At 38.2% G+C, this 24,926-nt stretch overlaps 1 protein-coding gene and 1 long non-coding RNA gene across 17 annotated transcripts in view; one reads left to right on the forward strand and one right to left on the reverse strand.

Moving 5' to 3' along the window:
- Positions 1–11: 11 nt before the first annotated feature.
- Positions 12–22,722, forward strand: LOC310904435. 8 transcript variants are annotated; one of them, XR_014588329.1, is made up of 4 exons: positions 165–913; positions 1,460–1,558; positions 2,406–2,457; positions 2,560–7,891. It is a non-coding gene; the product is annotated as an uncharacterized lncRNA (long non-coding RNA). The 8 variants fall into 8 exon arrangements; XR_014588323.1 differs by adding an exon at positions 12–136 and having other exon boundaries at positions 520–913; positions 1,460–7,891; XR_014588324.1 differs by adding an exon at positions 18,309–22,722 and having other exon boundaries at positions 1,460–4,085.
- LOC310904415 (glypican-5-like) overlaps positions 8,129–24,926 on the reverse strand; it is a 441,629-nt gene continuing 424,831 nt past the window's right edge. For 6 of the 9 annotated variants that reach the window (XM_083849134.1, XM_083849135.1, XM_083849136.1 and 3 more), the window contains one exon: positions 9,202–16,879. In XM_083849134.1, the coding sequence (XP_083705260.1) occupies positions 16,677–16,879 (203 nt within the window). In that variant the 3' untranslated portion in view covers positions 9,202–16,676. Of the gene's footprint in view, positions 16,880–22,733; positions 22,790–24,926 lie in introns of all 9 variants that reach the window. The other 3 variants (XR_014588310.1, XM_083849132.1, XM_083849130.1) reach the window with 3 other exon arrangements.

The following is a 24,926-nucleotide window of genomic DNA, read 5'->3' on the forward strand; positions in this document are numbered from 1 at the left end:
GGTTTGAAGGCGCAAAGCCCCAGGCAGCGGCAGTGTTGGTGTCCTGCACGCGATGAGCAGCAGGCCTTTGAGAGGCCTTTGATTTATAGAACTTAATAGCTCAAAACGCCAAGAAAATCAAAGGAAATCCTTCACGGTATGCTCTGGGGAAGAAGGAAATGAAACCTCTTCAATACAGTGGAAGGGCAACCTGATTTTTTTTTATGATTTTTTTTTTAACTATTAAGCATATTTTTCTCTTTTGCTGTGATCTGTCTTAATTTTGTGTTTGCTTTTCTGCTGGCTCATGTGTGCGCTTTTAAGGGAAGCACTGCCCCATTGAAGGCAGCTCCAACAGCTGCCAAGAGAGGCCCAGCTTTGCATGGAAATTTCCCTGTCAATTCCACAGCTGCACCTGTGTGTTAGGGACTGGCAACTTTTTTGGCACTTGGGACAAAGCTAGTGGGTATTTTCAAACCTACTTTTGAGCCCAGAACTGTCAAGTTAAAAAAAAAAAAAACAAACTTTTTTTTTCTCCAGGTGGCAGTCACTCAAATGAGAGGACTACAGAAATCCGTTCCAAGTTAGGCCCAACTTCCTAAATGTGTTTTTTATAGGGATGTACAGCATTAATAGGGTCTGTACAACTGCTCTATTTAAATTCCTTTTAACTATTCCCATCTCTTTTGATGTTTTTGTGAAATTTTGTGTGAAAAGAACTCAGCAAACTTAGTCCTGGAAATCAGTTTACAAGGTATTTTTCCATTATCATTTTCTGTTCCTGTTTCCTCAGCTAACCTTCTTTTCCCCAGTATTTGTACCTCACTTTGTCCAGTCCTTTTGCCGTTGCTGTCTTAGTTACCTTCTGGTTCTGTGTTCATCATCTCCTATTGTCTCTCAGAAGAGAAAAAACACCGCACGATGCAACTGTTCAGTAAGTTACTTAAAAATAAATTATTTCATTTCTATCTGGGAATAAATCAACTCAACAGCATTGTTTTTTTGTTTGTTTGTTTTTGTTTGTTTTGTTTTGTGTGGTTTTTTTTTTTTTGTTCTTGTCTTTACCTCTTTAGAGGGGTTATCTCTGCCTTTTGGTAGCAAATGAGAGAGTTTATTGCTGAAGAAGCAACAGATAAACTAATAATATTTATTTTTCATGTTGCCAATGACTGTTCATTAGTGCATCTGGAGAAAGATGAGAAGCAAGATTAAAGGGGTTTGTATACGTGCATCTGCCTTAATATGGAAGTGAGCTTGGTCCAGCTATCTGGCATTAGAATAACTCGGTACAAATTGCTTTAATTAAATACCTAAGTCAAATGTGGATGCTTCCACATAGTAGGGCTGCTTAAAAAGGGAAATACCTGAAGGAAGCTATTAGGAGGGGAAGAGAAACTGAAAGACTAAGGAAGGTTAAACCTCACTAAAGAAACCCTGATAAAATAAATCCTCTCCATCTTTTCCCCTGCTGCACACACAGATGTTTGCCAACCCCAGTGGAACATGACAGATTACAAAGGAATTTCTTCCAGAGGATATCTTCAAAGGATGTTCACAGATGCGTTTTAAAATAAATTGGGTGGGTATTGAATTCACATCATTATATACTGCTCATTTCTTCCTTAGTGGATGACTCTTGGGGATCCCTCTCTCATTAGGTCCCAGACAGGAAAAACACACTTATTAATTAACTGGAGGACTGTCTAATCTGTTTATTTTTATTTTATTATTATGATTATTTTTTCCCATTGATCAATTAGTCATCATCCACAAAGGCCATAAACTCCAAAATGCACCAGTTTTCAGTCTCCCATGGATAGTCTCTCTTTGGTGAAAGCACAGTCATTTTCAAGTGTTCTTTACAAAAGAAAATGTGAGTTAAAGGAGAACTTAAGCCTCCACCTCAGCTGATGAGGTTGTAAGTGTACTCTCAACTTCTGAGTGGAATAATAAGTTTGTTCCTCTGTACAATTTCTGGCGTTATGAAGGTAAGAAAGAAAAGGTGTGAAGCTCAGCAAAGGTCCAAAGCAGTAGTCAGTAGTCTTAAGAGAAAATATTTACCCTTCAATAACATAGGCAAAGAATTCAGTTCATATTTTTCTGAGTATCATGAATATCCTGATAGGATGTGAATTTTCCTTCATATGTAATAATATAATATAAGGTGGAAATAGCAGGAGTAGAATCTGGGAATGCTTTCTTTTGCACTGTAACTGTGATTCTTCTCCAGTGTCAGAATATAACCTCCATTTTGCTCCATAAATGATCTTTTACAACTTGATGCTTAGTTCACTCAGTCTAAACCAAACTTTTCTCAATATCTAGGACAAACAAAGAAAGAAAGATAACTTTAAGCGGTTCGATTACATTCTTATTATTATGATCTGCCCATCTTGCTTTTTTTTTTTTTCCTGCTCCCCTCGAAGATATTTAGAGAGGCTATGCCCAGGGACAAAAAATATGTGGAATTTGGAGCTGGTAAGTTTAAATGAAAGCGTGGAACTGAAGGGAAAAAAATCTTTTATTCTGTTGCTCACTGGAAGGAACATTTTGCTTTCTTTACACTTGCTGTGCATACAGTCTAGGACCCTGCATATGAGCCTGGAATACTATCAAAGTCATAGTGCTCTCCCTCCAGATGGCTTTGTTCATTTCTAGACCTGCCATTAGAAAGGAAAAGGTAGAGAAGACAACAGAGTTCAAAGACAGGTGTTAAATATTGATAAGAGACAGAAGAGGCAAACCTCTCTTGGTGGAGAACTGAAAAAAGATCTACAGCTATTATTTCACTGATGGACTATTTTAAAGATGTAATGATTAATAAATACCATGCAAGAGGTTAATGAGCATCTGCTGTTATTCTTTCTCTGAATACAAGAATTAAAAAAAAATCACTTCTGGAAGATAGCTTGAATCTAGGAGCATGATTTAAAACAGCTGGGCAGTTTAAGATGATAAATGGAAACATAAGTGTTTACAAAGCAAAATAAGAGGGGGATGGGTTCTTGCAATGGTTCAGGGAAAAGTCTGGAACTCTGAAGGGAATATGCACTGTGCAGTGTGGTACAAGGATGTATATTTATTTGCGGGATCCCAGATCCATTGTCAAAGCAAATGGAGAGCACAGAGTTAAATCCTGGAGGTAGAAGAAATGTATCCAATGCATGAGTGATTCCATTTTTCTCCTTTATGTTTTTTGTAATTTTCTCACATCCTTAGTCTTTGCTATTTTCTTTCCTGGGGTAGGTTGTTTTAGACTAGAGGTGGTCCACTAGTCAAATCAGAAATTGTACAGCTTAACTCTTCTCTCATGGGACAAACTGGTAACTTTGAGTAATGCATTTTTTCTTCATTTCTGCTCATCTCTTTAATCACAATTCTTTCCATTTACTGACTTCCCTTCTTTTTAAGCTTTATGCTTATTGATTTTTGAAGATAACCATTAAAGACATGTACTCATTTCCATGTACCGTGAAGTTAGTTTCGGAGTTCTCAAAAGAACATCTGCCGAAGTAATGAGGACTGACAGTTCACTGACCTTTGCTCATGAGACAACACAAAGTGCTGTCTTATACAATCATAAAAGTGAAGCACCTTAGAGTCATTTATTAAATCACTACCTTGCTTTGTTCTCAATAAGCAATGAATTAACCCTTCTTATATCTAGGAGTCGATAATTCAGCCACTGTTAGCTTTTATGCAGCTTCATGTCTCAGTCTGGCTCCCTTAGAAATGCTAGCAGAAATATTCTTTAGTTTTTCTCTGGAGCATGTCCTAGATATGCTGGGGACTAGAAGCCTAGGTACCCACAGGTGAGTGTTCATTGTAGCTGGCCAGTATTAAATGCTCCAAAGTGGTTTGTTCTTTTAGCTCTTTAAATCACAGCCACAAATTATTTCTTGGTCTTTTTTTCAGGAGAACAAAACATGACATTGGCAGCAGTAAGCACTTCCATCTCTTGTCTTAGACTCTATGAGAACCTACAGCCCTTTACACAAAGCAAGAGATGTGCCCAGAAATGTATGCCAAGGAGCTGCCTAGGCAATGAAAGACTGAGGTGTGTCTTAAGCTCTTTCACTGGGACAGAGATCCATATTTTGTAAGTGGTAAGGAATTATGTTCTTCTCTTTGGAATTCACTTTGTGAAACCATCCCTTCTGAGTCTGTTAGATGAGCCAACCTTTCTGATAAAACCGTTACAGAACTGAAAAAAAATGCTGATACATACAGGCTTTTCTGCACATCTAGGTATCTGTAGATGCAAAGAAATAGGTAATAGTACAAAACTGAGGTGACACTGCCCGTTTGTAAGACAAGCCTCATTTCTGGAGAACAGCTGAGCACTGAGGGATAGGAAGGCTCAAGATGATTCCTGGCTGCCAGCATGGAAGAAGGACAAAGATTAAACAACCAAATAGCTGTGCTCTGCATCATTGTGGGGCCACCTTTAACTCTAGTATTAGTAAAATAGTTTTGGGGATCTCCGTTTTTACTTACTGGGACAAGACAGATAGCACTTTGATATCTAGATGTTTCAGTCAGTACATGTTTGAATCTTCCTGTTGTTGGATATGCTGTTAAGTATTGGTCTGAATGAAGCCAATGCCTCGTTTTTTTGTTTGTTTGTTTGTTTTCCCAATGAAGGGAGACTGGATGATAGCAGGCTGCATGAAACAGGAGCAATCATATTCGTATTAGCTCATTTTGCTCTCTGGTAGTATCAATCTTATGCTTTTGACTTGTTTTTCAGACAAAATAAGCTGCCACTCCTAGTTACTTGTGTATCTATGGGTATGGACATAATCTTGTAGGCAACATTAGAAACTCAGTATTCACCAGTGCATTTACTTCTGCGAATTCCCACTCTGCTTATAAGAAAAGGTCAGGGTAGTTACCACTGTGTAGTAAGTTAACACATACTGATTTTTCTTAATTTGTGTTGATTTTTTTCAGATTTCACCCACAGTAAATATAATTTATTCTTTGCAAGGAGAAAAAAATTAAGGCTCTGGGAGGTTAATGAACTTGTTTGTTCACACTGTTCTAATAGATTACATGCCAGAGTAGGAGCCAAAAACATGAATTCTGATTGTGTTCTGAAATGTACTTGCAATGTAAGAGTACAGTTCCCTGAGGTTCATTTTCCCAGACAGACAATGAACTATGGGTCTCTTCTGAGGTTAATTGGAGTCTCTGTACCCTTCCTTAAATTAAAGAAATGCCCTGAGGAAATTGATGCGCCAAATGTGTCTCAAGAACTTTACATCCAGTTTAAGGTGGAACTCAGAAGGTAAAGTGGTGAGTGGTGACCACAAGCTGAATGCAGCAGCAAAACAGAGCAGTGCATACCAGGTATGCAGGTAACACGCATACATTCCAGGGAAAAGCAAAATCACTGCCATTCTTAGCAGTTTCTTATTCCTGAAAAATCTTGAGGAAATCCGCATTTTATACACAATACAACTAGGGTATTTTCTAGAGCTGCAGACTGAGTTACTCTGTAATGAAGTATTGATTTTGCAGCTAGAAAGGTCTGCTCACTTCTGGCTGAGAAAAGAGAGGACAGACACCTAAACAGTTTGTGCAGTGCAATAAATGGAGCAGGTTCCTGCTGCCCCAGCATTTGCTGGAGTCAACAACTAATGGGTTGTATGAAAAAAAGAAGGGTTTTTTTTTTTTTTTTTAGGATAGCTCTGAAACTGGAGGGTTGTTTCAAGCCTAATTCATCCTTTTTAAATCCTACTTGGATAAACATTAGCCTAAACCACTAGCATGTTCCAGTGCAAACCCTGAGAGAAAACATGGGCCCCATGAGAGGGTGCTGTTTTTTCCCCAGGGATCAGAGAGAATAATGCCTGCTGAACCGTGGGAGTCAACTCTATAACAGATGAGTTTTGTCTTCTCTGTGGACATTTTCAAGTTCTAGGTGTTATCTTGGACAAACAACTGGGGAGCCAGAAGGCCTTAAATGCTGAGTAGCCACTGTGAGTGAGCAGGGCTCACAGTAGTAGCAGTATACAGTACTGTTACACAGTACACATCTTGTGTAATCTCCTCCTTGCTCTGGCAAACTGCTTTCATCTGTGTGTTGTTTTCTTGAAAACATGGATGATGGGAAAAGTAGTAATCTGTCCTGTCAGACCTAAACCTGTAGGTGCAGGACATGGGTTTCTGTTGCTTTTAGAATTCCTTCTTTCTTGTAAAGTTAATTCTGGGTACACAATCTCCTTGGCATACAATACATGAAAATAAAACTCAGCTCTTCCTTACACAAGCAGGAGTGCTTTCGGTGTGCTCTTTTGAGATGGTTTGTGGTTCATGTTGGGTTCCTGAGTTAATAATGATTTCACAAGCGTACTTTAAAAAAAAAAAAAGCTGACTTTCTCAAATGTAAAACTGAAGTGTAGAAAGACTTCCTCCACTAGAGTCTTACTGCTTCTGTCAGTATCATAAAGCTAACCATCAGTCTAGTGAGTCAATGGTTGTATTTGGAGCTACACCATATTGGAACCCCTACAGGACAAGCAAGGTGACATGCTCTCCTTTTTCCCAGGGTTTCGGTATGACACATTCTAGACATATTTCAGAGCCAAACTCATTAAAATCAAAACCAACCAACAACAACAAATATGTCAGGAAAGATTTGGTTTCCTGATGGGAAAAGCAAGACTTTCAGTCAAAGATGAACTCTAATACCACTGTTAGGGAACACTGGTGAGGCATCTCATCAGATCTGATATATTCTGTGTATCTTTGGAAATTAAGTACTGAATCAGGTGAGAAGCAAAGCCTTTTAATAACCTTACAAATTTGAACCGTCAAGGAAGCACTTTTTCTTAACATCTCTGGAAAAAGAAACAACATCCTTTGAAGTGGAGACAGGTTGGATTTCAGAATGAAGCAGTTTCACAGATTTAGACACCTGCTTAATTAGAGGATGAATGCAAAATCCTTAAACTTTAAAAGGTTTTATGAGGCAGCACTTCAGAGAATAAGCATTTCTCTAGCATTGGCAGAGAAGAGCTGCTAGCTATTATCTTTGGAGATGGATCAAAAATGAGTATATTAGCAAAAAGCACTCTACATAGATGGTGAGAAGAGCTGTATGTAATTCCCAAACCTCAAACAGGAAGTGTTTTGAAAGAATCAAGGAAAACTGGAATCATGGGTGCTTTAGGAGCACCACTAAAATCATCATGAAACCAGAAAACAAAATGAGTAAGAAAAAAAATGAAGAAACAGGTAGGTAGATAGCAGGAATACAGTCGTTTAAAGACTTTTATTTTGAATATTTATTTCATAATACTGTTGTGGTTCTACGGTCTTTACCCAGCCCATTTTGGGAATACTAGCAGAACCTCCTAAATATTACCAAAACAGGAGATAAAAGAGATAAGCAGGAAAAAAAGAGCCTTTCTAACAGAACAATGAAAACAAGCTAATGAGAAGTAGCTCTAACAAATGGTTGCAAGAGCTAAGGTCTCTGCTCTGTCACTTAATGAAATGGTAGAGGCACAAGCACTATAATCAGCATCTGATGATAATAATACAAGATTAAATTTTTCTCCTTCAAAAGAAGAGAAACTGCGATGTTCATAACTGACAAGCGATGAAAACAACCAAACAGCAGGGAGTTTCCTTTTTCCAGTATAGTGGCCTATATGAAGACAGAAAAGTAATGCAATCCTAATCAAAACAAAGGGCAAGGCTTTTAATACGGCACATAGTTATTGCAAGACCTCAGTCTTGCTCAGATCTGATTGTTTATGTAGGAATGGAAGTTTTGATGAAATGAGTCCTACCTGTTGTGTGGAGGTATGCTGGCATTTACCCAGGAGACTGCTGCAAGTATTGTGTCTCTTCAATAATATTAAGAGCTCCCAGAAGAGCTTGTAGGCACCTTTACATCTCACTGTATTTATTACAAGAAGAGCAAGAGAGTAGTTGCATGCTGAAGAAATAAACCATTCTTTGCCAGAGTATGGCCAAAGTATTGACTTCTCTAGCAGTAATCAAGGTCTATATCCTTTATTCAGAATGTGACCTGAGCTGATTAAAATCTTATTTAAGATTTTTCCATCTTTCTAACTTACGAAGATGTTGAAAAACACTCAGAAAAAAATACAAAAATTATATTAGAAGACAGCAATTTCCAGCTGTGGATTATTTGTTTTTATTCCCATTCATAGCTCACTGTCCTTTACAAAACACAGTTTCCTTGAACTTTTCAAACTAACCTTGTTCTTCAATGTCTTAAAAGAAGAAATATCAGACTTCTTTTTTAAATTGCCTTTATCATGTTCAATGCTGAAAACAAACTAAAGAAAACCGACAAATTTATTCAATAAAATATAAAGATATATACTGCAAATAAAATGTACTTGGGAAACAGAAATAATTATTATAGCTTGAATACAGCTTAGGGCAAAACCAATATATTTTGGAACTTAAAATACCCAGGATGCAACTAATGTAAAATACAAATGTAAGCAGCCTATTAATTCCTGTAAAATAAAATGAACTAAAAAAGACTAGGAGGCCACAAACTAATTCTTTAAAAATCTAAATGGCAAAGCACGTATTTTGCTGTAATATCTACCCCAGTGTAATGTAAACATTCGTACTATATTAGTTCTGATATTGGAGTACAGTAAATATAGTAAATGGTGGTATGATGCAAGGTATAGTGTGTTGACTTCCATTTTTATTCCAATACTGCCCCATATAATAAAATGGTATACGATAAACATTTCGTATATTATTGCTGCTATGTTACCCTGCTCTCTCATTCAACTATGTTATTTTGGGAATAGGTTTCAACTGTATTGTTCACCCCTAATGTGAAAGCTCAAATATTCCAGTTAAATTCCTTTTCTCATTTTTAATGACACCACCAGCAAACATCTAAATGTTTTCTTCACTGCTTTGTGGACTTGTCAACAGTTTTTTGACTACACATGATTTTAAGCCATATACTGTAGTTTTCCTGAAACAAACAAAAGAGCCAAAGGGGGAGGATATCCTCTTTCACGAGAATTGGACAGACTGTTAGTACTACATGTACCAAGAACAACTCCAATCAGGGGAATTTGTGTCTCTGTGAAACCCAACATCCCATTTTGGTTTTCTTCCAAGTATGGATGTTTTGCACAGAGTAAAATACAATTTTAAAACAAACAAGAAAACTACCTTCTTTTTGTTCCTACTCAGGAGGAAATTTCCTTTCTTCTCTGTAGAATAACATAAGGTTACAGGAACTCATGAATTTGTCACTGCTAGCCTGGAAAACGCCACGTCATTTTTATCTGAAAATTAATGCAAAAATATATAAGCTTCATCAGAAGCAGAATATGGTTGCTTTCCTTCTCCGCTGCTTAAGTTTCTGTGAAAATATGAAAGCTGCGATCTGTTCTCTCCACCAAGTCTCAGTGAGTTCCTGAGGCCTGTTTAAGACCTGGATCTTACATTTTAACATGAAGCAGAAAAATCAAACTTGATCTGCCTCAAGGCCTGATCTATATCAACAAACCTCTGAGAAAGACTTTCTCCCCTAAAAGATACTCACAGTATGAACATCTCCTCTTAGCCCCCAGATCGTACCAGCTGCTTCTCTTGAAAAGGCCCCTGCCATGCCCCTGGAAATGGAAAATGCCAGAAGACTCACGGCATCCCATGTGTTACGGATTTCCTTTTGAGGCATGATGATACTTATCTGATCAATGGCCCAAGGAATGTAAAACTGTAATGCAAATTTTGTAATCTCTGCAGTTACTCTTGGATTTTCTGCACCTGCAAAAAGATGGGAAGGAATTCACATTCTTGAGCTAGATACTAGGCTGGGGTAAATTTACATAGCTAAACTGAAATCAAAGGAGCTGTGCTCATTTATAGGAGCTGAGTCTGTTGCAACATTTTATACCCACAGAGAAATCTCAAAATCTTTTCGATTTCCTAATTTCATATGTGTGGTGGTTGTAAATATTTCATATTGGCATTCTTGTTAGAACGCTTCAGATCTCGTTTTTAGAAAGATCAAATGATCTTAGTCAATATACTCTGCATTTAAATAGAAAATTAGTGTTTACCTCAAAGCTTGCTTACAACATTGAAGCAATCTGCTTTAATTTCCACTACTTTATCCTTGACACTTCACCACAGAAATGCTTTGGATAGTCCCTAATTAATTAAACTTCCTAGTTCTGTATGCATATACAGAAGTGGGAGAGTTACATTAGGATCTATATTCTTGATGTCCCCTTGCTTTCGTTTTCATTACAGAATACACTACAAATCTGGGATAGGTTACTAAATTATGCAAGAGAGGTATCTGACTATTTCCATTTGAAATGCATTAAAAATGCCAGCACCTATTCTAGATGTAATAGCCTAAGAGCCTAGCCTACCTCGTAAACACGGAAGACATATGAAAACATGTTCTTCTATTCACCTGGAAAGTAAATTTTACAACTGTGTATTTATAAAGAGTTCATGAAACTAGCAATGCATTTATTTTTCAAATGAAATGTCCATAGCCTGTAGAATAATTCAGACAGGTGCTAATTAGGTGTACAGAAAGGCCACTGAGGATAATTTATATATCTCCCTGCAAAAGAAAAAATGAATAAATGTTAATTGCTTATATTATGCAACAAATGATTTTTTAGAATGGCACTAAATTAGCTGCAAATATTATAATTACAAAGTAGTGGGTAATTTACTAAAGATTAATTGAAATGATTAAGTGCAAACGGCATAATTTTGCAAGGTAATATTAATGCATTTTGCACAGAAATGAAAAAAAAAACCCTCAGTGGTTGTTACTGGCTATTTAATGAAGTACTTTACATGCCTCATGAAAGCATCAGTAGCCTCTCTCTTGTGTGCCCTTCTCTAAAAAGGGTGTTATATTTTTGCAGTGAAAATCATTGTAGTGTTGATAATAATTAGAATGTGTAAACCAGCCTGTTATAAAGACGGACCTGAACTCAATTACATAGGAGTGACACAAAAATATTGTTGCACAGTCTGTGTCCAGCAGCCTTTTCTGAAAGCTGAAGCAACTGTGAATATTTACTATATAAGAACTTAAGCAACTGCAAACACTGTTTAAATACATTCCTCATAACCAGCCAAAGGACACATGCTTTAAGCAAGATTTCAAAATACTACTACATAGCAATAGTTTAAATTCATTTTCCTGAATTCAGTGCAGCAGTTTCTTGCATACAGGCTTCATATTGTGCTGTACGTAGTGCAAGGGAATGGGGCTGAATCTGGAGAGAAGAAAGGGTCTTGAAAAATTGTTTTGGTCCAGAATGGGTTTCTTATTTAGGCTTATTCTCTATTTCAAATGCAGGATACTTTTCTGAGTTTATCATCTATTTATTACAATCCTTTGGTCAATATTTATTTTTTGTGGCTTAATATTTAATACAACTCAAATGTTGTTCCTTAGAGAGTGACAAAGCAAACCAGAGAACAATTCCAGGCTTCAGGGGCAACAGGAGTTACGACATTATCACGTTCTTTTTAACTGAGGCATGCCGCAGCTATAATGACATTGACTGTCACATCCTTCAATTTTCATTAATGCACGTGCCCTATGTCATTAAAAACAACACTGTGAATAGTGAAATGCTGTAAATGAAAATAATTGTCTCAAATGCTTTTGGCTAGTTGTAATGTGAGCACTTCTGATATCATGCTGGTCAATGTGCAAGATACATTTTAGGAAAGGCTGAGGGAGCTGTGTCTCTTTAGTTTGGAGAAGAGGAGACTGAGGGGTGACCTTATAAATGTTTATAAATATACTCGGTGACATCCAATGATAGGACAAGGGGCAATGGGTGCAAGCTGGAACATAGGAGGTTCCACTTAAATATGAGACAAAATTTTTTACAGTGAGGGTGACAGAGCACTGGAACAGGCTGCCCAGGGGGGTTGTGGAGTCTTCTCTGGAGACATTCAAAACCCGCCTGGACATGTTCCTGTGTGACCTGATCTAGGTGTTCCTGCTCCAGCAGGGGGATTGGACTAGATGATCTGTCATGGTCCCTTCTAATCCCTAACATTATGTGATTCTGTGAATGTCTCCTATATATACAGACCCATATGCAGAGAGATGAAGAAAGATTGTGCATTAATTACTTCCCACTTAAAAAATTGGCTGAAATCCCTTTGAACCCACGTTAGTTAGGAATTTTTGACCGTAATTTTAGCTAAGCCTTAAAATCTGCTAAATATGAAGACCCCCAGTCAGCAACATAAGGACTTTCTGGATTGTTTTCCTACTCAGTATCTTACTTTAATGTGCTTCAGCTCCTTTCACTCGAACAGGTCTTGCTTAAACCTAATCATGTGCAGTATTGAATAAGAACGGTTCAGTAAATCTGTGCAAAAAGGCTCATCTAACATTAAAAAGAAGACTGCACACAGCATCATTAGGACAATATTGAGAAGACCCATACAGCATAAGAGAGTCAAACTGAAAAATTATGATATGTGTTACAGTCCTGGTAACAAAATAAAATAGGGATATATTAAATACAGATCTGATTTAAGAGATCAAAGAGATGTGAATCTCATAGCCAGATACCCATACCCAGAGCCTGTGAAGTAAATGCAGCTGGACATAATTATTTGTGTTGCTCTATCAAGCTCTGACAGATATTTATACCTCAAAAGGTTCATTACTGTGTGAGAGATCAGAATCAACAGTTCTTTACACAATGACAGAGTACCTGGTTCAGGACAGGACATAACACTGGCAACAGGCAAGCCAGAAAAAAAAATCAAGGCTGAAAACAAGATGCCAGTTTTTGTAGAGCACATGAATTGCAAAGAAAGTGCAATTCATAGCAGGTGTCTGTGAAGTTGCCTTAAGATGCAGTCTAGGTTCTCCTGCTGCTCTTTGCCTGTCCAGTCTCTGTGCACAAACATGGAGAGGTGTAAAAGCTGTTGAAAATTAGAGGGGAACACTCAGCTCAGGGCCTTGGAAAACACAGCGGGAGGTTGCCATGCAATGGCAACACTGCAGCCACAGGTGCTTTTGTCCATCTGTGTTCACTTTTCTCCCTGATACTTCCATAGCCAGGAAGGAGAACAGTGATACACAAACCACTTGAACCTCTCACATGAACCTGGTGTAACATGTTGCCCAAAGAACAGCGAGACACTAGGAACTGACTGTATGTCCATGGCAACTTTGTCTTATTTGTTAAGAAGCCTACATTGCTATCAAGAGAAAATTATAGATTGTTTTTACTTACAAATGCATGTCAGCAGTTACTTTCCAACGCTGGCATTCAGAAATGCTGGCACAGCAAAATATTAAAAGAAAGTCATAGCAAAACAATAAACATTCAAAAAGCAGTGGCTAAATAAAATTCATAACTGTTAGGCAAAGCTACAGCAATGCTCTTAGACTGGTGTGTTATTTTACGTTGAGATTACACAGACAAGTTCAAAAGTATTTTGAATTTAGACCTTTGAAATTACTGAGAATTACAGTCTTTGATATCAAACTAAGATTTTGCCAAATAGGCATCTTGATCATTCAAAAAGAAATGCTTCCTGTTTGACACAGGAACTTTATTTTGCCTTTGCTAGTACACATTTTTTTTGTTTGATGGAAAATACTCTTTTTTATATGTATGTAACTGATCCTGAGAAAAATAACAAACTATCAGTAAAAATATACTGCATGGCTCTTTACAGCTGCACCATTTCTGATGCACGTTATGAACAGATTTCATGCCAGCTTGGCCAGAACTCTTCTTACCGTGTAAAAGTACATCAGCGTGAAATGCATTAATAGCTGTTGAATCCTCTGTTCTGTGCCTATTAAAGTATTGACTCCAACAAAATAAATTGATGAATCTACCTCATCCCACTGTTTGAATTTGTTCTAGTTTTGTCACAGCAACTTGAAAAGGGTTGTCTTGTTTAGCTTCAGAGATGAATGCTACATCATAAAAATACTAACCAACCCCAAAATTCAAACACTCAATTTTTCACATTTTTTTGATTAGCTATATTAAAGGTTTAGCAACAGCAAAAAGTTCCCTGGGTGAGTTATTCCATACACACTTACTTTCAGGGTTTCTGCACTTGCCCTGCTACAGCTAAATACTAGGATAGCTGCATCACTGGTCTGAGCTAAAACCACAGAACTTTTAAAGGAAAGACCTCAAAAAGACATGCAAGTTCCAGGTATTCAAGTTCCCACTCTGCAGGTGTGAAGAAGAGAAAAGGCCAAGCTGCCCAGCAGAAATCTGTTAGCTTCAGAGCTCAACCCTGAAACCACACCTCTATCCACAGGAATCCTGATGGAGACTTAAGTGTGCAAATGCCAATGTGTGTGCCCGAATAACAATGATAGTATCTCAGTTATGAGAATACTAAATTAGGGGTCAGGTTCACAAGCATGAAAAACCTTTGAATTTCTTCAGTGAAGCCACAGTGATCAGTATTACCTGAGGAGCTGGTGACATGTTAGCACCAGAGGTACATTTCTGTGTGCGCACAGAGACCAAACTGTCTAACAGCAGCCGTTGCAACCGATCCTTTAAGACGGCAGGAATGATATTGTCCTTTCATAGTACAAATGACATGACTTGCACACCCCCTCAGGTAAAAGTGCACTTTTCCAAAGGGCACTGAAAATGAATACAAGTTGCACTTTTAATTATGGTTCAATAGACTGGTGCAGCTCAAAACTCCGGAAAGTACAGGATAGACATTTTTGTACCTTTGGGAAAACTGATTTACATTGATATGATTTGGAAAACACTATGTAGTGATAATAATATCCTTTCCATTTTGAAAAATCAGAACTCAAAGTATTTCATGTTAGCATAAGTATCTTCTTCCATTTTATCTCCTTGTTCCAACGTGAAAGTTGAATTATTTTAGAAAACTTAGCTCTTTTCATTTTAGAGACAACTCTTTCACAGCTGGATGGTTCTGATCACACTTTTATGTCTGTAAATATGAACTCATAGCCCAAATTAAAAACAAAACTGAAGCTCCACCTCTGCAAATATATTTAGACATGTTCACTAATGCTATCTGAAAACATACAAATATAGCGAGTCTTTGTCCACTTATTGTATACTTGTCTTGTATTATTGCCACTTTATAAAATGGCACACAGTAATACTGGCACATGGCACTTTTTTTGAATCAGCATGTCTTTCATAATCAAAGCTGCCAATAAAATGCCTGAAGCTGTAAGATACAGGGTTCTTTCTTCTGACTGACAATGGCTGTGTGGCTCCAAGTATCAAAAGTGGTGTTTTACAAAAAACAAAGGTAAATGTTTTACATTAAATCTTATAAAACTGTACATAATAATAGTCTACAACATGAAAATGGCCATTAAACTGTTGTAATAGTTATGAAATGTAGTACGTATAACAATTATAATGCTTCATAAATTTATCATTAATCACCGTATTCATACAGTTGTGTTTGTATATATATATCCAGTGGCACTGTAAACATAGTTGTAAAACACATTAACTCTTAACCCATTAGAAGTTATGATAGTACTTTTCATCTGAAAAGTTAAAATGTATCAATGTATCATTAATTTTTAAAAAAATAGCCTTCTAATATAATGCATATTTTGGCATTTTCTAGGATAGCAATCATGATGAGACATTATAGAGAATGTTCTAGATTTGATTGCTTTACATTTACAACTATCATGATACAAAATTTTAAACATTAAATGTAATTAAATAATACAGAGCTTATGAAACAGATGATTTGAGAGATCCTCAATGCACAAAATCTAGTTTGTGTGTAATGGGAGTTCCTGGTAACTTACATCTCTGGGACCTTTATGGAAAATTTAAGTCATTTTCTCTTTAACATCACATATGCAAAGTTTGAACTGAATTATAATTTTTTTTGCTCTGTACAAAACCGCATTCAACTTCACAAAACATTATTATGCTTGTATTTCCTGTTGCTGGACATGGATCCAGTAAGCCTTTAGAGCATATGCTTAAGCATTTGGTAATGGCATTTTGTAGGGCAGGGAAACTCACTATCTATCTCTCAGTAAACGAAGTGTTTCTAATTTTTTCCATGGTTAAGGCAACTATACTGATATATTAGACACACCATATGCTTTTATGTTGCTTCCTACAATCTAAACAGTAAGAGTGAAAAGTTTCAAACATGCTTTGATCTTCTTGACCACTTAGGAATTTCATCAAGCTGGTAAGAGTACTTCACTTTAACATGGTTTACAACTGTAGACATAGCTTATTAGCTGCTCCTTGGAGAAATAATGTATATATTGGCTTAAATTTGAATACTCACCATTCATTTAATTTATCAGAAAAAATTAAACAAAACCAGCCAGTGCGATTCCAGTGAACAAAACTGAGAAAAACAGTAACACACACACAATTTTTGTGTTCTCAGTTATTTCTACCCCATAACTTAAGCTACTCAGACTTCTGTCATCATTCCCTCTGTATCCTGGGTAGGCTTTGTCAGAAGCTATCTTCAGACGCTGTAAGTGATGACACTTCCTATCTGCCAACCCCAGCAGATTGTTTAATATTTATTCTAACATATCGCATAAACTAGAGAGCCATTTAACTTTGTTTTCTGTGGGTAAGGCTGTAGGTATAAATGACAGTGAACAGAAATGCTTGTGCAGTGGCTGCATTGCAATGCAGCTACAGAGGACAATGCCACAGAACTGCTAGTGCTGTTAAAATAACAAGTGAGCAACTCATGGCTGGATTGCTCCCGCTTCCAGTTACACTGTGTTTAGAAGATGACTTGACAGTGCTTGTGGTGGTTGTGGTGTCAATCTTTTTCACAGTTGGTTTTGGTTCATTTCTGTTTTCTGGATGGGCTTTCTTGTCCTTGAGTATATCTGAAAACATGAAAGTAAATGTAAGATTAATCACGTCTTTCAAATAGTGGCTTTAAATCCTGTCTATGGCTAGAACATGTTGTACTCCAGCATGAATAACTGAACCAGTATGGAGAGTGATGGGCACTTATATTAATGTGGCCCAGTGGCTGCAGCGTTTTGCTCAGCACCCACTGTTTTGCTCAGGAAAGTCTTCTCTGGTTGGCCTGCTCTACTTGTAGAAACAGCCGAAACCCGGTTTTAGAACCTGGCTTTCTCTCATTAATAATACATTCGGTTTCACCTGGTATGGGAACTGGCTCATGCTTTAAAACATGATGCTAGGGTTGCCTGGTTTTGTAACATGTCCCAGTGAAATACCTGTCAAGTTGTTGAGTTGCCAACAGTCAACTAACAGTAAACTCGCCAGTTTCTTTTTGCATTGCCTTAACCTTAAGGCAGTACATGACCCCTGGACAGCTTGGCAAGATAGGCCATGGACACAAAGAACCACAGAGGTGTGTCATGTGCCTTATTCATCGACACGGGCAAATAAAGTGGCTACAAAGAGAAAATGCTTTGAGTTTTGTTTCATAGTTTTTCCTAGCAAGTACAAGGATTTTGTTTGTTTTGCTTTTGAAGTATGGAACAATACTGGTGTTTTTTTCTCTCTTTAAAGATGCATTTTGGGGCAATTTGGGGCATCTTTTATATAAAGGACTAGATTCCTAAGACAGTAGCAGAGTTTCTTTGCAGAAACATGTATGTTTAAGATTAAGAAATGACTGATAAGGGTCTCCAGTTATCTTGACATTCCCAGGCTACTTGCAAGTATTATTGCAATCATATTATTATTGAACCCTTCACTAGCATTGTGGGGAAAATCAGTGCTTCCTCTGATGATGGAATGATCTGTAACAGCATAACCCAGTGCCTGGCAAAAACAAACAAACAAAAAACAAACCAACAAACCAAAAAACAACCAACCAAAAAAACCCCACAACCAACCGACCAAAAAAAACCCCACAACCAACCAACCAAAAAAAAAAATTCTTACCTGGAAGAATTTAAAAATTAACAATAATTGTTCAGGTCCAAGCTTACAGGATTTTGTGTGATACTAATGAATGCAATGCATATACACACAGAAAGCAAATGACATAGGTTTGTAGTGCAAATTCAACAACAGTCCAATCTTAAAATAAAAATTCTGAATCACTGAAGTAAGTTCCTGACAGAAACTGGAAAGACTGAAAGTATTCCAGAAATGTAGATGCAATCTGAGATCATTGTCTGCATGTCAGTATTTCTGACCAGCCACCAATAAACCCACTTGATAATAAAAATGAACTATTGTATTGAGAAAGCACGCGTTGTTCTTGCCAGTATAAACTGTAAAAGAAATGTAATGAATTCCTCCATTTTATCATAATATCAACATTAATTCCAGAGGAACCTGTGATTCCTAGACCTGATTCAAGGCTGACTGCAAAGAAAGGACACTGGCTGGCAAGGAATACAGTGGGAAAAGGACAGTCTGCTGCTGCACTCAAAATTCATTATGGCAAACTGCAGACACAGTTTCTCTTCATTTCCAACTTGCGATGAAGCTAACAGGAGGGGGAGAAAAAGCATGCTATAAATGTTTAGAAAATATCAGTATTCTGAGGACACTTAAAGAAAAATGGACAACCTTCAGATTGTCATTAAAGTAAATTAAGAATAAATCATGGAAATAGGTGTGTTCTGACACTGCCGAGACTCCTTTCCATCACTGTCATTCTCCTTTTCGACTGCGGTAAATGCACTATTTCTCTGCTGCCTCTTATATCATCCCAGCCTGCTGACTTCAGCTCTCTGGGGCCAGCTGATTAAATTAAGACCTCACTCAGGTAAATCTATTCCCCTCTTTCACTTGGCCATGTCCAGCATTGTAACTTGATTGGCCTCTATAAATCGGGCAGACTGAAATGTATTAATTCATTTATTTTCTTAATATTGGCTTAACCAAAAATCTAAGGTAGGATTTAATACTATCAGAGAGGTTGTTGGTTTTTAAAAGCTTTCCTCCCAGTGACTGCTAAACGCACTACATAACAAGCGTTAAATAATACATTAGAAAATTCCGCCTTTATCCATGGGAAGGACTAAATTCTGAGATCTTTGACTTTACAGTGGAGTACTGGCCATGATGTTATTCATGGCCAATTCTAATTTAGGACTTAACTGTGCAAAACTGGTATTTTATTTCAAATGCTCTGTTTTCTCTCTTCTTAAAATTAAATAAATAAAAATAGCCTCAGTCTTAATTCAGTTCAAGATCTTTTTCAATCTTATATTTAGTTTTTTAAATGCAAATTTCAGCGGTGTAAAAATTTCATGTTTATTTTTCCAGTTTGCTGAGCGTTCCAGTTGCTTACTCACTCCAGGGTTTTGGCAGAGAGACTCAAGAGTTAAATGAGTTTTTCTCTCAAATCTTTTTCTCAGAGTCGGGGATGGTTATGTTCAGTCTACTACTGACATTCAAAAGGCAAAAAATAAAAATAAAAAAACCAGTGAATATGCTAAAAAAAAAGTGTGAAGACTAGCATAGAAATGAAACTCCAGTCTCAACAAAGCAGACCCCAGATGTTCAATACACATGAATCAACCCCCAAATCATGACTTCATAAAACCAAACAGAGCCCACAACTTCTGTTGACTACTGGTCTGTTCTAGTATTTACCTTCTGTGTTTTGAAGCTATATGGTTTACAACTAAAAGCTTTCTCCACCACCAGAAATTTTCTTCCCATCATCATTCCTTCTTTCCTTTCCAGAAATGGTGGAGTTTAAATCTTTGAAGACTTAGCTAACCTCAGGCTGATGTACATGACGACCTTTGGATCCTGGTATATGATTATTCTACACTGTTACTTTTCTAATGTGATATATTTATTATTTCAGTATATAGTTATTATTACATTCATTATGAAAAAAAATAAATCTGTGTTATACTAAATAGCGATGGTAATGCAGCCACTGTAGCAGCTACTGTGCTGTGCCCTTAATCCAGGCTTCCAGTGTGAATACTCAAATCCTGCCAGAAGGGTTACACAGTGAAGGCAGCTGACTGCCCGAGCACCCTTTGTGAACAGCCTTTTGGGACTCTTGCCAAGGATTAGGTCTGTTGGGGTCATGGAAGATTGCCCTGAGTCCCCTTAGGCACCATGGTTCCTGTAAGTGCAGAGAACAGCACCCTGAGTTCAGAAGATTGAGTCCACTTCCTTAGCTGAACTTTCATACATGTTAACTGCAGTTAAATTCACATCTTGACAACATAAACAAAGCACATAATGAAAATTACTTGACCTCGATGTTTAGAGCATTTAGGATTATCTTCACCTCAAAGATCTAACCGCAGATTGCTACCCAGTAATGCATGTGCCCCTTGGATGGCACTAAACTTCTCATAAATACTTACGTGGATCAATACCATTCCTCAGAGAGACTAGCCAGGATAAAAGGGAGAGTCAAACCTGTCATTGCCATCTAATTTAGGAACACAAAACCTCCCCTACAGTGAGGGCTCAGCATGCCTTTCAAAGGTGTTTGGTGCATCACACATTAAAGCACACCTTAATCTTAGCCAGTAATGACACAGGGGAAAAATAATGTGTTTATTCTTTTTTTAGGTTATCAGGTTATCTGACACAAGTTCAAACCATATTGGCAGCCCAGATGTTAGTTACCCTCCTTAGTGTAAACCTTTGGCAGTTTGCTGCCCTGGTTCTGGCAGAAGTTATCAAAGATGTAACTATTGATCGGTGTACTGGCATGCTATTGCTCTGTAATGAACAGCATCAGTAAGGCCTACTTAAATGTCTGTAGAGGTTTCCTATTGTCCTGCCAAGGGATGAAATTCATCTGCTTAACAAAACACCCTTTTCCAGTTTTGCCCTTCTCTTAACCCGAGTTCTTTCTCTGTGATTGCAACCCATCAGTGCGACAAGGAGTGTTCCCCTAAAAAATCTGCCAGTGCCACTGAACAACGCTCAACAATATCTCCACTGGAGTGATGGGGAAATGTCAGGACTCTCTGGACAGGCCACCACTGCTACCAGCACTGAGGAAGAGAAGGAGACAAAGATGGGAGGGAAGGGCAGCTGAGCGGAGTGATCTCATGCAGGGGGAAGCTGGATTACCTTTTGGGAAGCTATGGATCATCACACCAGGCAAATGTACGTATCGTCACAAGTGTGCAACCCCGGTGAGGGTATTTTGAATAAACACAAAACAGATTTGCCAGACTAGTCCTGTAAATAAACGTTCTTCCTAGGCTTTCATGCAAACATTGTGCTTTGAAAAGCCTGAATGTCAGCATCTATGATGGCATATTAATGCCCTGGTCTTGAATGTCTCATCAAGGTTGTAATGAGACTGACACCACAGGTCTGCAGTGGACTGGTCAGTCCCTGCATTTACTCTCCATGTTGTACCTCAGTTGCTTGATAAGTTTCACTTCGATCATCGGCTTGGTTTTGGCTGACAGCTTTGGGAGAAAATTAAAGCAAGGTGCAACTCGGTGGAACAGGCTCTTAAATTACAGTAGATGCTGCAGTGTTATTATTAGCTTTTTATCACCTCTGGTAGCAAAAGCTGAAATTACTTTTACATATTCAAAGCAAGGAACACTGAAATTGCAAAACAATGTTGTCACCATGAAATGTAACAATTTCCAAATCATCTATTATCTTGACATTAAGACCAGCACTAACTACTTCCAGTTATAGCTGCAACAGCCATGGAAACAGAGACACTGTGGAAACAGGAACAGGAGAACTCCCAATGTGTGATGAACTCACGACACAACTCCCAAAATTTGGGGCCTGCCACTACCCACTATATAACATGAGTCAAGATTACAGGGATTAATCAACCTGTTCCATTTTAGTTATGCAATCTTTCTGTTTCTCTTTTTAGGGAGCATGTAACTGGAAGAGAAGTTGGCTTAGGGAGAGCAGTTATAAATCAGGGCTCAGATTGTCTGTGTCCAGTTTTTAATTCTGCAGTAAGCTCAGTGCGATCTTTGGCAGATTACTTCCTCCTGAAGGACAACAAGCGAACTACTTTATTTTGTACACACTGCATTCTGAATTTAAGTTCTTCAGCGTGAGAAGAACCACAGCCACTCTCCTCAAGAAATAACACTGGCTGGGATTTTCAGGAATTGCTATTATAAAAAAAGTCAAATGTAACAAAGAAAAAAATGCAATAAAGAAAAGCCAGGAACAACTGCAAGACAATTTGAAGTATCTGGTGCCTGGAAGCCACAATTATGTTGAATGACAACTCCTTCCCCCATACCAAACAATCTGTTGTCTATATACATTCAAATGCAAAATATAAATAAATATAAATGTATATAGAATTACACATGATCTCAGCTGTACTAGTGTAAGGAAACCTGTCACTGTATTTGTTTGGCTTTTGATATACAGCTGCCATAGCAAACCCTGCATGATTTTCATGAGCCACAATAAAATTCTATTAGTTCTGAGGGCTGGAAAGTAAACCCACACGTATAACCGCCTCAGCCCCTGCAATGGTAAATGTCAAAATGAAACAATCCATCTTTTCCTTGGGAAGAAATAATCTAACCTAACAAACCTTGTGTGATTCAGCAATAGTTCCATTAATCAGTCAGTCACTCGCTAGAAAAGGTTTCGTCATTTTGTTTATATTAATACAGGACTTATTCAAATTCAGACAAGCTGAAAGTATAGGCTTAAAACATGCCAAACATCTTTTACATTTCCTGGAAACATCTGTTTTTAGTCTAGTCCTAGGCACATGTTTGTGGTTGTATGTTTAAGCTTGTTTAGTTTGCCAGATACCTTGTACGTACTGCAGCACAGCTGACATGATATCCTGAAACACAGCATGGAAGTATCTGTAAAACATGATGTTCCCAGTAAATCTGTTGAACTTTTGTTGTAACTTTCTTGTAATGAAAGAAACAACTAAAAAGCTCTGTGACAGCCTCCTGCCATCGCTGTATGGTGCAATTAATTAGTTAAGTTTAGAAATTCTGTACATGCCTCACTGGTAGTATCCAGAAGACTGAGAGCGATCCTGACACTGCATGCCTCACATGCTCAAACCTCCTATTAAACTTAATGGGAGTTTGGGGGGATGAGAGGAATGCAGGATTGACCTTTATGGTTAAAGATGAATGTGCGCTCTAGACTTCAAAGATTAGGTACCCCTGCCAGTCTGGAGTGTGCAAGTGATCAGCACGCCAAGTGCCGAAGGCATCTGCTAAATATCACACCACAGCTCAAAGCTGTGTAATTAAGAAAAATATAAACTGGCTCAAGGAAGAAAAATATTAGTAATAATTGAAAATGCTTTGGCTGTTGCTTTTGTCCTGATGATCTCATTAGTTTTGGTTACAGAAACAGTTCTCACACTGGCTGACGTGGGGCATGCTTTGTTTGTGTTCTCATTCTACCCACATCTTTCCCAGTTAACTTTTATTGCTCAACACAAAGGTCAAATCGAAAGCTTAATTAACTTGTATATGGGGAAACTATAAACTTATTTTAGAAGGGAGTACAAAAACATTTAAGGCCATCCCATCTCCTCTCCCCCAGACACTCCTCATTTTCTTGAGAAGAACAAGAGCGTGTGTTGTTGGCATCCTTTCCCTTAAGGGGAAACTGCACCTTTTCTTGCTTGAAAATTTACACGTTACGAATATCCAGCCTTTTCATAAGCTGGTAATTGTATTTCCAATTGACATTTGTAACCAGGATTTTAATTTAGCTTCGCAGCTCTAAGCAGACAAAGCTCCATTTTATAAAAAGGTTTGATATCATCTTATGCTAGCAGCAGTGTAAGCTTCAACTTACAGCGAGGATCTGAACTTCATCTGCTTAACTTTAAACAAAGGTTGTACCACCGAAATAAATACTGTTACCCACCTGCTTGAAATTAGGCATATGTCTCAGCCCCGAGGCCTAAAACTGAACAGCAGTTTCTCTCTCAGCTGAAAAAACTCACATATCATACAAGCACCCTTTACAGTTTTTCCATGCCAAAGATGAGAAGATAGTCACACAGCTTGAGAGGACGGTCAGGTCTGAGTATGCTACAACCTGTAGACCAGCAATGCCAGTCCACAAAAGGCCTAGGCCTATGTGTGACAATTTTGCTGCCACTGAGATTCATGATTCATGAGATGAAAGCTCCTGTTCAGCCACTGTCTCGTCCTAGGGGCACAATTCCATGGATGCTTCAGTTTCCATCTCCAAAAGACCTATGACATTAAGGTTTCTGCAGCTGACTATGCGGGCAGGCCCTGGGGAGCTGTGAGCCCCGCGGTCCCGTGCCAGAGGTGGAGGAAGGCCTGCAGCGCTCCTCTCCTCTGCCAGGCCCTGTCAGTGTGGGCTCACAGGACCACACCAGAAGCTAAGAGCAGACATCTGCCAACAAGGGCAGCAGTTAAAATGTTGACAGAAGGTAGCTAGGCTCAGATCCTTCCCGTGGCTGGTTTACGAGGGGTGCTTGAACCCAGGTCTCTCATGCCTTATCCTGTCACCTTTGAGACAGGTGTCTCCAAGTGAAGCAGGCTCTGCTACATGTTCTAAGCACTTGGGTCTACCCTGAGAGCAAACTGGACTGACATACACTGGAAAGAGCTACTCAAATTAATACTTAATATCTGTACTCAACAAATTAAGACAGCAAAAACAGAAGAGATGATAGAAACTGCTCCATGCTGCTTAGTGAGGTCCATGTGTCTCCCTCCACAAGGAGATGCCAAGAGGGCAGAGAGATGGGCTGCTATCTGTTCAGGCCACAATGCTCTCCCATTTTAGCATAAGCAAGTGTCGTATCTGTAAGGCATGGGCAGAGGAAAAAAAATGACAGAAGAGTTCCCCACCCCCAAAGAGCTCAGTGACGCATGGCCCTTTTAACTCACAGCTGCCTCTGAGAGGCAGAATGGACTCAACACATGCATTTCAAGCAGCCTGACTAAATCCCTGAATATAATAACCACAAACAAGGCATCAACTTCCAGCATG

The sequence above is a fragment of the Anser anser genome (genome assembly GCF_964211835.1).
Source record: "Anser anser genome assembly, chromosome: 9".
NCBI classification, from domain to species: domain Eukaryota; kingdom Metazoa; phylum Chordata; class Aves; order Anseriformes; family Anatidae; genus Anser; species Anser anser.